This window comes from Ovis canadensis, chromosome 14 (assembly GCF_042477335.2).
Source record: "Ovis canadensis isolate MfBH-ARS-UI-01 breed Bighorn chromosome 14, ARS-UI_OviCan_v2, whole genome shotgun sequence".
Classification (NCBI taxonomy): Eukaryota; Metazoa; Chordata; class Mammalia; order Artiodactyla; family Bovidae; genus Ovis; species Ovis canadensis.
Window position 1 is genome coordinate 74,786,354 of NC_091258.1, and position 17,575 is coordinate 74,803,928.

General features: G+C 40.1%; 1 protein-coding gene and 1 pseudogene across 1 annotated transcript; both read right to left on the reverse strand.

The window, feature by feature from the left end:
• Positions 1-481: 481 nt before the first annotated feature.
• On the reverse strand, positions 482-5,741 carry LOC138419627 (large ribosomal subunit protein uL6 pseudogene; annotated as a pseudogene).
• Positions 5,742-5,893: 152 nt separating this feature from the next.
• On the reverse strand, positions 5,894-6,902 carry LOC138419628 (zinc finger protein 665-like). The gene is made up of 2 exons (XM_069552474.1): positions 6,433-6,902; positions 5,894-6,272 (listed from the first exon to the last, which is right to left on the reverse strand). The coding sequence occupies exons 1-2, from the start codon at positions 6,900-6,902 to the stop codon at positions 5,894-5,896; spliced, it is 849 nt and encodes a 282-aa protein (XP_069408575.1).
• Positions 6,903-17,575: the final 10,673 nt, after the last annotated feature.

Consider the following 17,575-nt stretch of genomic DNA (forward strand, 5'->3'; position numbering starts at 1 on the left):
TGACAATCTGAAGTAATTGAATTACAGCTGAGCTGTTTCAAATCCCAAAAGATGATGCCCCATATGTGGAACAGGGAACAGTGCTTTCCAGTACCTTGGAAGTGCTCAGTTTAAGTTCTGGTCTGAAACAGCTTTGAGATAAAAGCTTGTATTTGCATGGGCCACTTACACCTAAAACTGATATTTCTTCCTAACAAGCTGAAAACAATGTCAATAAAAGCAATAAAACTGTTCTTTTCTATTAATGTGCTGTGCTTAGTCATTCAGTTGTGTCCTACTCTTGGAGACCCCATGGACTACAGCCTGCCAGGCTCCTCTGTCCATGGGAATTCTCCAAGAAAGAATGCTGGAGGGTTGCCATGCCCTCCTCCAGGGGATCTTCCCAACCCAAGGATCAAACCCAGGTCTCCCACATTGCAGGTGGATTCTTTTATTTTTTTCAAATCAAGAGTTTTTATTGTCTCTTTAAAAGATCACAACTGAGTCCATAGAACCATCTGCTATCTTGTTGTTTCTGCAGCAGGATCACTGAGATCTTATTCATCAGCCTGCTGAACTGTTCCTTTTTCAGAAACATAGATACCATCCAAAAATTTTCTGATATCCTTAACTGTGGTGGCTTGCTGAATCAAAGCAGCTGAATTTGACACAAGTTCAATGTCATTTCCTTCAAGAAGCAACTCATCTTTCTGGGCTTGACACACTGAACAGGCAACCCTGCATATGTATTTTTCACCCCCAAAATTTCGGATTTCCACAAGAGAACCATTCTCCTGAATAACAACGTTGATGGGGAAGTGGGCATACACCGACCTCATCTTGTAACGGAAGCCCAGTGTAACACCCTTGATCATGTTCTGCACGTGACTACAGATTGTGTGAACAGTAGCCAGTTCCTTTCTGTTCCCCACCATTTGTCAACACGGAGCCTCTTCTTTTTCTTTCCAAGGAGACTGAGTTCTACGTTGATGTGACTGAAGTCCCTCCGCAGGGTGCCTCTGGGGCCCTTCACAATAACTGTCCATCCCTTCAAGTTAATGTCAACATTTTCTGGGATGTCAACAGTTTGATTGCTGAGAATGTCTTCATTCTCGCAGTAGATGCGGCAAAGAAAGAGCTGCAGGTGGATTCTTTACTGACTGAGCCACCAGGGAAGGCCTTTCTATTAATACTTCACCAAATACTCTGTTTTAAAAATTCCATTTAGCACCGGTGCACACAGGCCAAGTTTTCACATTAAAACTATTTCTATACACCATCCTAAGAACTTAATGGTGTGCTCTGCTTCTGTAATAAAAGTACCCAGGTGGAATAAATGTGTGTTGATGAAATGAACATGATTCATTCAAGCTTATGAAGAATAACTAAATTTTAATTAAAACAGGAATAAAAAGATAGCAAAAGGTAATGGAAGCCATTAAATGTCAATCATACACATACATCACTGCAGATGGTGACTGCAGCCATGAAATTAAGACGTTTACTCCTTGGAAGGAAAGTTATGGCCAACCTAGACAGCATATTAAGAAGCAGAGACATTACTTTGCTAACAAAGGTCCGTCTAGTCAAGGCTATGGTTTTTCCAGTAGTCATGTATGCATGTGACAGTTGGACTATAAAGAAAGCTGAGTGCGGAAGAAGTGATGCTTTTGAACTGTGGTGTTGGAGAAGACTCTTGAGAGTTCCTTGGACTGCAAGGAGATCCAACCACTCCATTCTAAAGGAGATCAGTCCTGGGTGTTCATTGGAAGGACTGATGTTGAACCTGAAACTCCAATACTTTGGCCACCTGATGTGAAGAGCTGACTCACTGGAAAAGGCCCTGATGCTGGGAAAGATTGGGGGCAGGAGGAGAAGGGGACGACAGAGGATGAGATGGTTGAATGACATCACTGACTCAATGGACGAGTTTGGGTGGACTCCGGGAGTTTGTGATGGACAGGGAGGCCTGGCGTGCTGCAGTTCATGGGGTTGCAAAGTCAGACATGACTGAGTGACTGAACACATACATATAGGATTCTGGCACTTTGGATTACATTTTTCTTTCACAATCAAAAACTGCCCTCTTTTTAGTTTCAAAGAGCAAGACTAATTTTTCATTAATCACATGTATAGAACAGCTATTCCTAAGCAATGGAGAATGTTACCAACTTTCCATGTGTATTGTTGCTACCATATAATCACTGTTAGCTTTTCACTTTCTTCCCATGTAAAGTCCAGTCCATTAAGGTCCTGCTGATCTTTTCATAGTGATTGGCAGATGCTTCTGTCTGATGATTCATTGTGACCTATCTCCAAAGGGCACCCCTGAATAACAAGCATGGCTAATCATGTCATATTTTTATATTACTTCTTGTCCCTCTCTGATGCTAATTCACACAATATTCAATTGGATAATTTAAGATCCTTCCTTTTTTAGGAAATAAGGATATGCATCATCCACACTAAATGAAGTCAGCCCCCTCATTTTATTGATTTCTTCTCAGACTATCATAAAAAAGCTGTAATGAATGCATACGATCAACAGTCTTCAAACTTCAGGTAGAAAGGTGTAAACAGTTCAAAAAGCCTCTGGTAATTACATATTTATAGATAATGGGCTATCTCCACATATGTCCTTCTTTCTCTCATATAGCAAATATGTCATTAGTTTTGAGATATTGTCACTTGCAATGATTCTGCACTGTAATAATCTCAGACTTATCTCGGAGAAATGGGCTCTTCCTCATAGCTCAGTAGTAGAGAATCTGCCTGCAACCCAAGAGATGCAGGTGCAATACCTGGGTCAGGAAAACCCCCTGGAGGAGAAAATGGTAACCCACTCCAGTATTCTTGCCTGGGAAATCCCATGGAAAGAGGAGCCTGGAGGGCTACAGTACAAGGGGTCACAAGAGTCAAGACACAACTCAGTGATTAAACCACTGCCACCACAATCTAGGAGAAATAACTTATTTACTCCTAGTATTAAATTTTCCAATATGTACTCTGCTGAGAGAATTACTCAAAAATTTACCATCATCATCACACTTGAAAGGATCCTCTGCAATATAAGATCTTCGGTGAATGCTGAGGATGCACTAGTTTTCATAGTTGGTAAATTTCTAGTTTCTGCACTGTATAGGTGCACTTATTACAAAAGGTGTGGATACTGGATGAAAATTTTTACAGTACTCATTACATTTGAAAAGTTCCTCTCCAGAGTAAGTCCTGTGTTTCAGAGTGTCTATCTTCTGGTACAAGCCTTAGCACGGGTATTGCTTTGTGTGGTTTCTATGAAAGATGTATATTGAGATGTCTAGTGCATTGTGAGACCTGCATAGAGCCTCTCTTCATGGATTTGAAGTGTTTCTCCTCAATTGCTGGGAGCCAGCATGGGGAATCCCACCCGTGGCAAAGGTCATGAGGAAGAGGCCTGATAGGCAAAGGTGAGATCAGGCCTCGAGGAACCCCCCTGGGCCTTCTGGAGCATCTACCCCAAAACCAGAATCTGTCTGTCTTATTTTATGACTTTCACCAACGTTTTTGACATTAACAAGGGAGCTATCCCCGACCACCTTTCTCTGGAAAAGATTAACTTAGAGCTCCAGTTAACAGTCTCCTGCATATAATAGGAGTGTTTCAGCTCAAACTACCCCTCTGCTGGCTCTCTAACTTGCCTTACCCAGACTTTTACAACTACGCATGTGATTGTTTACAGCCCCCAACTGTGAGAGGCACTGGGAAGCCTAAAACATAGAGCCTTTCAAAGAGTTAAAAGCTGTTAGAATAGTGCTGGTGTGAGATTTCACTGTTGAGCCAATACTTGCTGCCAAGTTCCCATATCCCTTATCTACTGTGCATCTGGGAATACATTTGTTAACATAGTTAGAAAGTAAGAAAAACAAGTGTAGCCTTGAAACTAACTACATCAGACCTTTGAGCTAACTGGTTCTTTCTTTGTTGTAACTCGTTGCACCTTTGCTTCATGAAAATGTAACTCTGTTTGATACTTTCTGAGGCTACCATAGATTAGAAATATAAAAAAAAAACATTTCAAGGGAAAATAAGTTTTCTGGTTGAGCAGCCTTTATTAAAAGAGGGTCTTAAAATGTTCACAGGCCTCCAAGGCCAGAAGATAATGTACACAACATCATTTGTGGGAAAGGTGTGAAAGCCCTTTTGAAAATAAAGCTATGGGGCCTCACTCACCGAAACAGCTTGGTCTCCCCGTATCAATCATTCTCTCTCTCTCCTTCTCACTCTTTTTCAGGCTGATTCCTTGGAGCATAGAGGCTCCCTGTGATCACTTAACTGCCCAGGTTTCTAAGACCTGAACGGGAAGACGTTCTGCGTCTTCACTCCCTCGGGAGACCAGGAGGGCAACTGTGGCCTCCGTGAACAGGGCAAACTTCTTGCCTTGGAGCTTTATTGGCTTTCTGTGTTAACCAAGGAATATCAGCCTCTTTCTCCACTAATTTTCCTACTACACTATTTTCTCCTAATCTCTTTTCTAATTAAATAGTCCTTTCTAAGACACCGACTCCGTCCCCACTTCGAATTCCCTGGATCCACCGGGGCTGGACCGCGGCACTCAATGGACTGTCTGATGTTGCCTAATTCTTGAATTCAACACAAAGGTTTTGTCAAGCTCATTGCATTTATAAGGTGTCACTCCACTATGTCTTTTTTTTTTTTAATTAAAAAAAAATTTAAACTTTTCATTTTTGGCTGTGCTGAATCTTTGTTGCTGCCTGGGCTTTTCTTTAGTTGCAGCGAATGGGGGCTACCCTCGAGTTGCAGTATGCAGGCCTCTCTTATGTTGGGAGCACAGGCTCTAGGGTGTGCGGGCTTTGGTAGTTGCGGTGTACAGGTTCAACAGTTGTAGCGCATGGGCTTAGTTGTTCTGAGGCATGTGGGATCTTCCTGATCAGGGATCGAACCCATGTCTACTGCATTGATAGCCATATTCATTACTACTGAGCCACTAGGGAAGCCCTGTGTCCCATTTTCTGACCTTTGGGTAAAATCCTTGCCACACACATTACATTTCTGTGTCTTCTCTCCAGGATAAATATGCTGATATCTAGTGACAAAGGAGTAATAATGTGAAACTTTGCCACAGTCATTGTATTTTAAAAGCTTTGCAAAATTCAATACACTTGTAATGTTCTGTGCAGTGCAGATTACTTGATTATTGGTGAAAAGTGAGACCCAAGTAAGAGTTTTTTCTAGTGTTCACCCCAACTGTGAGGTAATTTTGAGAATGAATTCTTTGGTGATTGAATTCCTTGTCTAAAACACATTTATCACATTTCCCTCCAAAAGGACCTTTCAAATGAAGAGGTGGACACCTGCTAAAACCATTTCTTAAATTTCCTCACAGATTACCTAACAGGAAGTTAGACTTGAGAGGATCTGTCACACTCATTTTATTAATAAAGTTTCTCTCCACTATGATTCTTCGGTCAACTTTAAAGTACAAATTTTGACTTAAGATTTAGAGACAGTTATAAAATTTCTACAATTTCTATCCAGTACGGATTTTCTTGTAATAAATGAAGCTGTGCCACTCATGAATGTACACAAGTTTCTCCCCACCATGAATTTCCCATGACTTTAAAATGTCAGTATTAAATGAAGATCTTCCCACATATATCCATTAACTTGGTTTACTATCGTATTGATTCCCTGATGTGTAGTAAGGTTTGAGGTCTGAGTAAAGGCTTTTCATTACTTACTGCCTTTGAAAGGTTTCTCTCCATTATGAATTCTCTGATGAACTGAAAGGTCTGAATTTTGACTACTGACTTCATCACATTCCTCACAATACTATAATTCTTCTCCAGGCTCATTTCTCAGGTGCTGACTGAGGGTTGACCTGTGATGAAAAATTCTGCCACACTTAACTACATTTCTAAGACTGCTCTCCTGTATGAATTTTCTGATGATGTCTAAGGTGTACTTTCTGACTAAAGACCTTGCCACAATCATTACATTTGTAAGGTTTCTCTCCAGTATGGACTCTCTGATGTCTTGCACAGTTTGAATGACAACGAAAGACTCCGTGACATACATCACACTTACATGATTTCTCTTCCCTATGGACTAATTTATGCTGAGTGAGGGCTGAGTTCTGATTAAAGCTTTTGTCACACTCATTACATTTGTAAGGTTTCTCTCCAGTATGAATTCTCTGATGAATTCCAAGGTTTGATTTTTGATTGACGGCCTTGCCACATTCATCACATTTGTAAGGTTTCTCTCCAGTATGAATTCTCTTATGTCTTGGAATGCTGGAATCATGACAGAACATTTTATCACATATATCACATTTATATAATTTCCCTTCCGTGTGGATTAACTGATGTCTACGAAATTTTGTGCTGTAATGGAAGGACTTTCCACACTCATTACATTCATAAGATTTCTCCAGTATGATTTCTCTGATGGAACACAAAGATTGCCTTTTCCCTAAAGACCTTGCCACACTCATTACATCTGTAGGGTTTCTCTCCAGAATGAATTCTCTGATGACATGTAAGGGTTGCTTTTTGACTAAAGACCTGGCCACACTCATTGCATTTGTAAGGTTTCTCTCTAGTGTGAATTTTCAAGTGATCTGTAAGGTCTGTTTTTTGACCAAAGAGCTTGCCACACTCATTACATCTGTGAGGTTTTTCTCCAGTATGAATTCTCTGATGATTTGCAAGGTGTGGATTTCGACTAAAGACTTTTTCACATACATCACATTTATGTAATTTCTCCTCTGTATGGATGACCTGATGTCTACTGAGGTTTGATCTCTGAAGAAAGATTTTGCCATCCTCACCACATTTGTAAAGTCTTTCCCTCTGTGCTTCCTGGTTTTGTGTCACTATTAAAGGATGCATGTAATTACTCCCATATGTATCAGAAATGTTCATTTCTACACTAGAAGAAATTCTCTGAAGCAGTGAAAATGGGGCACAACTGTTGAGAATCTTGTCAGCTTGAATGAATTCATCAGTTTTGTCTTCACTTTTAAAAATATACAGTTCATCCTGAAAGCTTAAGGCAAGCCAATTTTCAATAGGCTTGATTCTGGCAACACTTTTATCATGTTGATCTTTATTACTAGTGAGATTTTCATTATGGGTTATAAGTATTCCTTTGTAATTTTCTTCCTCATCTTTCTGCTTAGACTGGAAGTTGTATATATTTTCCTGAATGACCCTAAGATAAAAATGGTCCATTTCATTCCTTTCAGGTCTTCCCAGTATCCATAACTGGAATACCTCTCCTCTATCAGAGTTTGTCTTCAGTTGTAATTTCTTGACCACAGGTGGTGTAAGAGATATCTACAAGATATAATGAACTGTATACATTCAATTCATTTAAATTTGTAAATAAATGTTTGTTAAACGCACAGTAATATACCAAAAGTAATACTTATGTCAAGCAATTATGAAGCTCCCCAACCATGATCATAGAATTTGTAGCAATAAGAAAGTAATGATTCTTTACTACAATGAAAGGGATCAAAGGTAATTCTAATAATTTTAGGGCACCCTAGTTTCAAATAACCTATCACAAAAACAGGCACATTGGAAAAACTTCCGTTATCTATTAAAGAAAGTGTACTTTTCAACCATTAACACCAAAGTGCATACCAATTATACGTAAATATTATGGTCTTCTTTAAGTGAAGCAAAAAGAATATTAAACCATATGTATATATATATTCTGCCTAATTATTACACATGAATAAATGAAAAAGAACATGAAATATATTCTATAACTAAATAATCCAAAACTAGATTATCTAATGAATACCCTAAATGAGTGGTGGTTCAGAATTGAGAAAGAAATACAGCACTGTGAAAATGAAGAATTTGATAAAATAGTTTTTGAAAAGGCTAAATATTTTTCTAAGTACCTTGCCTATATCTGTATACCCATGAAGTAGCATAAAACATTCTGAAAACCATCATCTGTAAATAAAAATTAAATACATTAAATATCAACAAATGAAACATTCTTTAGTTATATCAAGAGCCAGTAAATAGAGCAATTCCACACATATGCAGGAACTTTAAATATATAGTTTATTGGCTCCAAATTATATGTAATGAAGAGTGAGCAACATGTAAATTTATTTAATTAGGTTCAGACATAATATTGTTAAAAAGTTTCCCAGATGGCTCAGTGGTAAAGAATTCGCCTGCCAATGCAGGAGAAACAGGAGATATGGGTTTGATTGCTGGGTTGGGAAGATCTCCTGGAGGAGGAAATGGCAACCCACTCCAGTATCCTTGGCTGGAGAATCCCATGGACACAGGAGCCTGGTGGGATATAGTCCAGGGAGTCACAAATACAGGGACATGATTGAGCGACTGAACAGGCATGCACAATATTGCTAAAAACAAAGGGCAAAAGAAAGAGATACAAGACATAATGCAGACAAAGTGGTACTATAATAAATGTAACAGGATACTGTTTCTTTTCATATAAAAGTAACTTTTGAGTCTTTCAGTTCACTTCATGTCAGTTCAGTTGCTCAGTCATGTCCGACTCTTTGCGATCCCATTAATCTCAGCACGCCAGGCCTCCCTGTCCATCACCAATTCCCGGAGTTTACTCATATCCAGTCTTTAGAAACACACTATTCTCTGCCATCTAATTCTACTTATTCATTGTTAAAAGCGTGCAGAAGATAATCACAATTCTTCAAGTAAGGGAAGTAGATTCAGGGCTTTACATACATGACCTCAGTTGACAAATAGTTAAGAGAAAGAAGGTGTGAATCTGAACCTACAGACAGACAACATATTCTTTTTTTCTTAGGCTGCACCACACGACTTCCAGGATCTTAGTTCCCCGACCAGGGATTGAACCAGGGACATCAGCAGGCAAATTGCAGAATTCTTACCACTGGACTGCCAGGGAATTCCCGAGACAACATATTATTAGCATGACTCCCCATTCGAGTAGTCCACCAGACTAAGGTATCAAGACAATTCAGTGAAGAACGGATTTTGAAAAACTGGTGCCTATCAAAAGAATATTCACAGTGGGAAAATGAAAGGATCTCTATCTGAACTTTACATGTGTACAAATAATAGCTCCAATTTAAAAGTTTTGGCTATTATGAAAAATCTTCTACTGAACATTTATTACAAGATGTTTATACGGATAAATGTTTTCAAATCTCTTGGGTATACCTGTAAAAGCAACACTGCTGGGTGTGATATTGTCATTTATAAGAAACAGGGATGTGGTCATTCAGATGAGAAATTCATTAATTCCACTCACACCTTCTTTGGCTAAATTCATGTTCATTAAGGCCTTGCCTTGATGGAAGGACACTGAGAAATTAGGGGAACCCATGGCTATGGGTGCATAAAGAATTCTAGAACCACAATGGCCAAAAAAAAAAAAAATTAGAAAATGGGCAAAATGAGAAAGACTTTTCACTAAAGCTGGAATATAGAGTAAAAGTAGGAAAAAGAAAATATTTTCAACATCACTAACCAGTGAGTGTGGGACCTTCACATTTTCTGTTTCCTCCATGTACACCCCCTACTACCTTCAGAGTTCATAGAAAACTAAGAGTCTCCACTACCCACTGGAGATGATCATTATGAACTTGTAATTATGGAAAGTGGCAACTGGGAACAAAGTTTTTCAAAACCATTCTCAGCGCACCAAGTGTGCACTGCCAATGCACTAGAGTTGAACTGATATTACATTTCCAGGAGATGATATATCAAAATCACAAAACGTATCTCAGAGACAGGCTATCTCTCTCCCAGCCAACAGTTCCAGTAGCAGGAAGGCATCAGATAAGTACTTTGCTGAAGCAAGAGTCTACAAGAGGAAAAACGAGTAAATGCTCACATCTCAAACATGCATGTCTCCTGGATCAAGACCAACCCACTGGCAAAGACGAGGAGGAATGATTCTGAAAACAACAGAGACTGTGCAGGGAAGCTACAGGTCCTGAACACCACAATAACCCCTGACAACTACTACTATAATTTCATGTATGCTCACTGATGGTGCTTGTGGATTTATCTATGTAGCATTTAATCTGATGGTAAATTTATCTATGATTTCATGTCAGTCCCCACAGCCCCGTGCTCTGCCTCTTGCTACAATATGATCAACAGAAATTTCTACACATAAGAAAGAAATGTGATTTACTGTGGCTTTTCCAGAATCATTGTTCTTTATCTTGCTAAAGACTGAGGACACAATGGAGGGGTCAAGGAAAACATTTCAGAAATTTACCTTCTGCTGGCCTCCTTCAGAATACACAGGGAACAGTATACAATGCAGAAACGTAGCTCACTTTCTAGAATGGCTAACTCAAAACGCACATGAGTAGAAAACAGGACAGTGGGACTGTTAAAGTTTGTCATTGAGCTTTAAATACAGAGTGAGTTCTGAAATAATTGTATCACGAAGTGGGTAGATTTTCTGAGGAAGTTAGGTTGAAGTTCCTGATGCCACATCCTGAAGCTTTTCATGTCTGAGCCAACAGGGCTTTGAGTCAGTCAACCAAGGCAGGGGTTCCCAGGAGGCAAAGAGGGGAAATGCAGAGATACCCTAGAGCAGATCCCCACTTCAAAGAGAAGTGATCCTCACCCACAGAGAGTAGGTTCCTGTAGGTCTCCAGCATCACGTCCCTGTACAAAGTCCTCTGAGCAGGGTCCAGACATTCCCACTCCTCCTGAGAGAACTCTACGTTCATGTGAGCGGATGTCAACAATCCCTGAAATGAAAATATATTTCACCAAAGGGCTCTGAGGAGAGTTCTTATTCTCATGGAAAATAAGGAGAGGAGAGAGGGATAAGGATCAATTCAGTTGCAGCATGTATTCTGACAGATCTATGCGAAGGGATTTGGAGCAAATTGTGTATCTCTAATTTTAATTCCTCATACTTTTTCACATAATTATAATGTCCTCCAATCAATGTGGATTTTTCATACTTGTAGACAATACATGAAATACACACAAATAAAAGCCAGCCATGGGTGGTCTAGGCTGAAGTAGCATCTGAATGAAAATAAAAACACAACATACCAAAATTTATGATATGCACTCAGAGCTGTACTAAAGGGGAAGTCCACATTGCTAAAAGCTTACAACAAGTAGTAGAAAGTGGCAGCTTGACACTACTGTTCAAAACACTAATGAACACCAGAGACATTAGACAAGAAAAAATTCAAAGTTATTCCTGTACAAAGTCAAGAGTAAAATTACCTGTTTTTGTAGGTGACAAGAGTTTTCAAGTAGAAACCAAAAAGATTCCAAAATAAAACTACTACCTTAAAAAACAACTTTACAAAAGTCACAGCCAAAAAAAAAAAAAAAAGCACACAAAAATCAATTGCATTTCTATACACAATGAACAATACCAACAGAAAATTAGAGAACAATCCTATTTACTATGGGCTTCCCTGATAGCTCAACTGGTAAAGAATCTGCCTGCAATGCGGAAGACCCTGGTTTGATTCCTGGGTCCAGAAGATCTGCTGGAGAAGGGACAGGCTACCCACTCCAGTGTTCTTGGGCTTCCCTTGTGGGTCAGCTGGTAAAGAATCTGCCTGCAATGAGGGAGACCTGGATTTGATCCCGGGGTTAGGAAGATCCCCTGGAGAAGGGAAAGGCTACCCACTCCAGTATTCTGGCCTGGAGAATTCCATGGACTGTATAGTCCATGGGGTCGCAAAGAGTCAGACACAACTAAGCAACTTTCACTTCACTTTAACTTCCTATTTACTATAGCATCAAAAGGGGTAGAATACTTTGGAACAAATGAATCAAGGAGGTGAAAGACTTGTACACTGAAAACTAGTAAATGTTCTGAAAGAAGTCCACGGAGATAGAAATAAACAAAAAGACAGCCATACTCATGGATTTGAAAATGTAATACTCTTAAAATGACCACATTACCAAAGTGTTCTAGAGATTCAATGGAATTGATAAATTTCAATGGCAATTTTTGCAGTAATAGAAAACAAAAATCATACTAAAGTTCATAGGGAATCTCAAGTGAAGTGAAGTGAAGTCGCTCAGTCCTGTCTGACTCTTTGCGACCCCATGGACTGTAGCCTACTACGCTCCTCTGTCCATGGGATTTTCCAGGCATGAGTACTAGAGAGGGTTGCCATTTCCTTCTCCAGAGGATCTTCCTGACCCAGGGATCAAACCCAGGTCTCCCACACTGTAGGCAGACACTTTACCATCTGAGCCACCAGGGAATCTCAAGGGACCTCAAAGGGCCAAAATACTCTTGAAAAAGAAGATGGAGGTCATCGTTGTGAGATTTCAAGACATATTACAAAGTAATCAAGATGATGTGGTACTGGCATAAACAAAGATACATCAGCTAATGAAGCAGATTAGAGTACCAGAAACAGGAAATATTATGGCAGCCCAGTGGTTAGAACTCCCTGTTAGTGCTGAGGGCCCGGATTTGGTCCCTGGTCAATGAACAAAGATCTCACAAGCTAAGAGGTGCAGCAGAAAAAAGAAAAAAAAGAATATCAGAAATAATTCTTGATAAATATGAAAAATGTATTGACATGGATGCCACACAAAGAAGGATGGTCTGTCTCAATAATGAATGGTGCTGACGGAATAGGACACAATAAACAAAACAAAAAGACAACCCACAGATTGGGAGGAAATATTTGCTAATGATGTAACTAATAAGGAATTAGTCTCCAAAATTTACAACAGCTTATGACACTTAATGGACTTCCCTGGTGGCTCAGAGGTTAAAGTGTCTGCCTGGAATGCAGGAGACCAGGGTTCGATCCCTGGGTCGGGAAGATCCCCTGGAGAAGGAAATGGCAACCCACTCCAGTACTCTTGCCTGGAGAATCCCATGGAGGGAGGAGCCTGGTAGGCTACAGTCCATGGGATTGCAAAGAGTCGGACACAACTGAGCGACTTTACTTTCACTTATGACACTTAATAGCATCAAAACAAATAACCCACTCAAAAAATGGGTGGCACAAGACCTGAATAGATATTTCTTCTCTAAAGAGTGTATATAGATGGCCAATAGGCATATGAAAAGATGTTCAAAATCGCTAGTTACAAGAGAAATGCAAATCAAAACTATAATGATGTATCACCTCACACTGGTCAAAAAAATCTACAAACAACAAATCCTGGAGAGGGTGTGGAGAAAAGGGAACCCTCCTGCACGGCAGGTGGGAATTTAAAATTGCTTCAGCCACTATGGAGAACAGTATGGAGTTCTTAAAAAACTAAAAACAGAGCTACCATATGACCCTGCAATCCCACTCCTGGGCATATATCCAGAGAAAAACATGACCCGAAACACACATGCACCCCAATGTTCATTGCAGCACTGTTTACAATGGCCAAGACGTGGAAACAACCTAAATATACGTCGACAGAGGAATAGGTAAAGATGTGGCACAAATACACAATGGAATATTACTCAGCCATTAAAAAGAATGAAACAAGGCCATTTGCAGCAACATGGACAGACCCAGAGAGTGTCATACTGACTGAAAGAGTCAGAGGGAGAAGGAGAAATATCATATGACATCCTTTATATGCGGAATCTAAAAAGAAATGATACAAATGAACATACTTGCAAAACAGAAAGAGACTCACAGACTTAGAAAATGAACTCATGGTTGCCAAGGGGAAGGGGTGGTTGGGGACCTTAGGAAGGTCATGTACACACTGCTATGTTTAGAGTGGATAACCAATGGGAACCTACTGTATAGCACATGGAACTCTGCTCAATGTTATGTGCCAGCCTGGATGGGAATGGGGTTTGGTGGGGGAATGGATAAACGGACACGTATGGCTGAGTCCCTTCACTGTTTACCTGAAACTAACACAACACTGTTAGTCAGCTATACCCCCAGTATAAAATATTTTTGTTGTTAAAAGAAAATTTTAAAAAAATAATAATGAATGGTGCTGAGAATGTAGGTATCTTCTAGCAAAAGAACGAAGCTGAAACCTTACCTGCTTTTATCAAAGATAAAACCTACTTTTATCAAAGATAAAAACTTCAGTGTGTCACCCAGCACTGCAACTAACACCCAGTGCAGCCAAATAAATCAATAAATATTTTTACAATTACACTGACAGAGGGCTCACTGAGAAAACTTGAAAGAAGTTCCAAAAGAGTGGCATGAAAGGTCATTATATACGTGGACCCACACAAACACACACATACACATAAAATGTTAGTAATCTTCCCACTATTAAAACCATTAACACGACAGTGTAGGAAAAACTCAAGGCCAGGGAATATACTGAAGATATAATTTCAACTGTAAAAGATATATACTCTTGAAATCATGAGGAGTGATTGCAACTGGCATCAAAAAACATTTTTTTAAAGGATTAAAAGGGAGTCCTATTAACAAAAAAACCCACAAATTACATAATCTATAAGATGAGTAATTTTGTAGAAACTTAAACCTACTAAGTTGGAAACACTAAGAAATAAAAAGTTTGAACAGAATTATAACTATAGAGATTCAAATTGTAATCAAAAATCTCAAAAACTCAGGAAAAGGTGTCTATACGACATAATTCTACCAAACATTTACAAAAAAGATTACCACTACTCCTGCTAATTGGACAGCATCACTGACTCGATGGACATGAGTTTGAGTAAGCTCCAGGAGTTGGCAATGGACAGGGAAGCCTGGTGTGCTGCAGTTCATGGGGTCGCAAAGAGTCAGACACGACTGAGCAACTGAACTAAACTGAATCCTGCTAAATATCTTGCGCCGAGTCAGGAGAAAACACTGCCAAACTCAATCAGTGTGGCCAGCATGATTTTGATACCCAACCCAGAGAATATCTGACATCATGACCAAATGGATTTTATTTCTATAAGGCAAGGATGACTCAAGGTACAAAAATCAATTAATATGATACACTAACAGAATAAAGCGAAAAAAAAAAAAGCACACCACCATCTCAGTTGATGCAAAAAATTCCTGTGGCAAAATTCAACAATTTCCCCATATATAACACTCAACAAAACAGAAATAGTAAACTACCTCAACATAATAAATCCTATACAGGAAAGGAATACCCCTAACATCATACTCAAAGGTGAAAGAATGAAAGCTTTTCTTCTCAAATCAAGAAGAGGACAAGGATGTACATACTCCACACAACTGTTCAACAAACTACTCAATCTCCTAGCCAGAGCAAATAGACAAGAAAAAGAAATCAAAATTATCCAAAACTGAAAAATGATTAAAATTATCTTTTTTCCTAGAAAACAAGGTTTTAACTGTACAAATCATAAATGCTGGTGTTGTTTACTCACTCAGTCATGTCCGACTCTTTCTGATCCCATGGACTGTAGCCTGCCAGGATCCTCTGTCCAGGGATTTCCCAGGCAAGAACACTGGAGTGTGTTGCCACATCCTTCTCTAAGGGATCTGCCCGACCCAGGGATCGAACCTGTGTCTCCTGATTGGCACATGGATTCCTGACCACTGACCGCAAGGGAAGCCCACAAACATAAGTAGTCCACTTACGGAAAACAGAATCTAGGATTCCACTCTAGGATTCAGTGGAATCCCTATCAAAGTTCCCATGGCAATTTTGGCAGAAATAGAAAAATGCTAAAATTCATAGAGAATCTCAAGCAAACTGTCAAAAGGCTCTTGAAAAAGAAGAAAGATGGAGGTGTTCCTTTTCTATATTTCAAAACATAATATGAAGTAATCTAGGGGACTTCCCTGGCAGTCCAGTGGTTAGGATTCTGCCTTCCAATGTAGGGGGTGCAGGTTCGAGCCCTGGTCAAGGTGTTAAGATCCCATATGCCTCACAGCCAAACAGCCAAAACATAAAACAGAAGCAATATTGTAACAAATCCAATAAAGACTTTAGAAACTGTCCACATCAAAAAATGAAAATAAAAAACAACAACAAAAAAAACCCACCAAGTAATCTAGATGGTAGGGTACTTGCTGCTGCTGCTGTCGCTTCAGTCGTGTCCGACTTGTGTGACCCCAGAGACGGCAGCCCACCAGCCTCCCCTGTCCCTGGGATTCTCCAGGCAAGAAAACTGGAGTGGGTTGCCATTTCCTTCTCCAATGCATGAAAGTCAAAAGTGAAAGTGAAGTCGCTCAGTCATGTCCGACTCCTAGCAACCCTATGGACTGCAGCCTACCAGGCTCCTCCGTCCCTGAGATTTTCCAGGCAAGAGTACTGGAGTGGGGTGCCATTGCCTTTTCCAAGGGTACTTATATAAACATAAATATATAAACCATTGGAGCAAAAGTGAGTACTCAGAAATAATCCTTTGCATGTACGTAAAATGTACTGAGGAGGGTGCTGAGACTACACAATGGAAAAAGGACAGTCTCAATAATAAATGGTGCTAAAAACTGAGTATCTACCAACAACACAATAAAGCTGGAATTTAACCTGCATCAATCAGAGAAATTGCGATGTCAAAGGACACAATCAACAGAAAACCTCTAAGGGGGACAACATATAAAGTGATACAAAGAATTTCCAACTCTCATAGATTTAGATTGATTTCATACTTTAAAATTAATGATGGCATAAAACAACCTCTATCACTCATGTCTGTTTCTCAAATATCCATCCCATTCCCAATCATTAAGATTTTGAAGCCAGTGACCCACTCATTTACCTACAAATATATTATAAAAATCAGAAAAAAAAATTTCTCCTCACTTGTATCTTTCAGAATTCAGCAGGCATTTGTGCATATTAATACTCAACCTCTGTGTGTAGCTTCTTTCATCCTGGTTGACAGAGAGCAGAAAGGGCATCCAGATGGGCCCTAAGCAATCCCTGCTGCCCAATAGCACTGAGATCCTGTCTCTAACCCGTGGGTGAGAAGCCCTGCCCAGGACGGTGCCCAGGGGAGCCTCCTCACAAGGGCAAGTCACCAGGTCATGGGGAGACGGGATCCAAGTGGAGACGACAGACCCTGAGGAAAGGCCCCGGGTGAGTGTGCATGTACAGGAGACAGACAGGATAGTTGAGTCAGACATGATTAGCGAGTCCAGAGACGGGCATTTCAGGAAGGACAGACTGAGAATCCACTGAGAATACGACCTTACCTGAGAAAGAGCCATGCCCGACTCCTTTTCTTTCCTCTTCCTCATCTTCTGTGTGTCTTCCTCAGGGAACATGAGACTTTAGAGGTCAATCTTAAAAGTTACAAACATGCTGTTTAAGGCTAGAATGAACATCCCCCCTCTCTGTGTCACAACCACAGAGGAGAAAGCTTACCATGTGGAACAGAGTCCTCTGCTGCCCACTGTCACAGGAGGGACTCACAACAGTCAACTCCCACACACAGTCTAACATGGTGTTTTTCCCCACACTTTCCATAAGATCGCACTCCCCTCCTGGTGAGGCCTCATGCACACAGCAGCAGTGGGCACCTCTGCTTATCCCACAATCCCCTGCATGTCACACACCAGGCCTTGATCCATCCCTATGCAGAGCAGAGCTCCCTCAGCTTCAGCCCACAGACCCATATCTAACAGGACATATCGCCTACTGAAAACATTCTGAAATCTTGAATGTGGTGTTTTAGACACCAG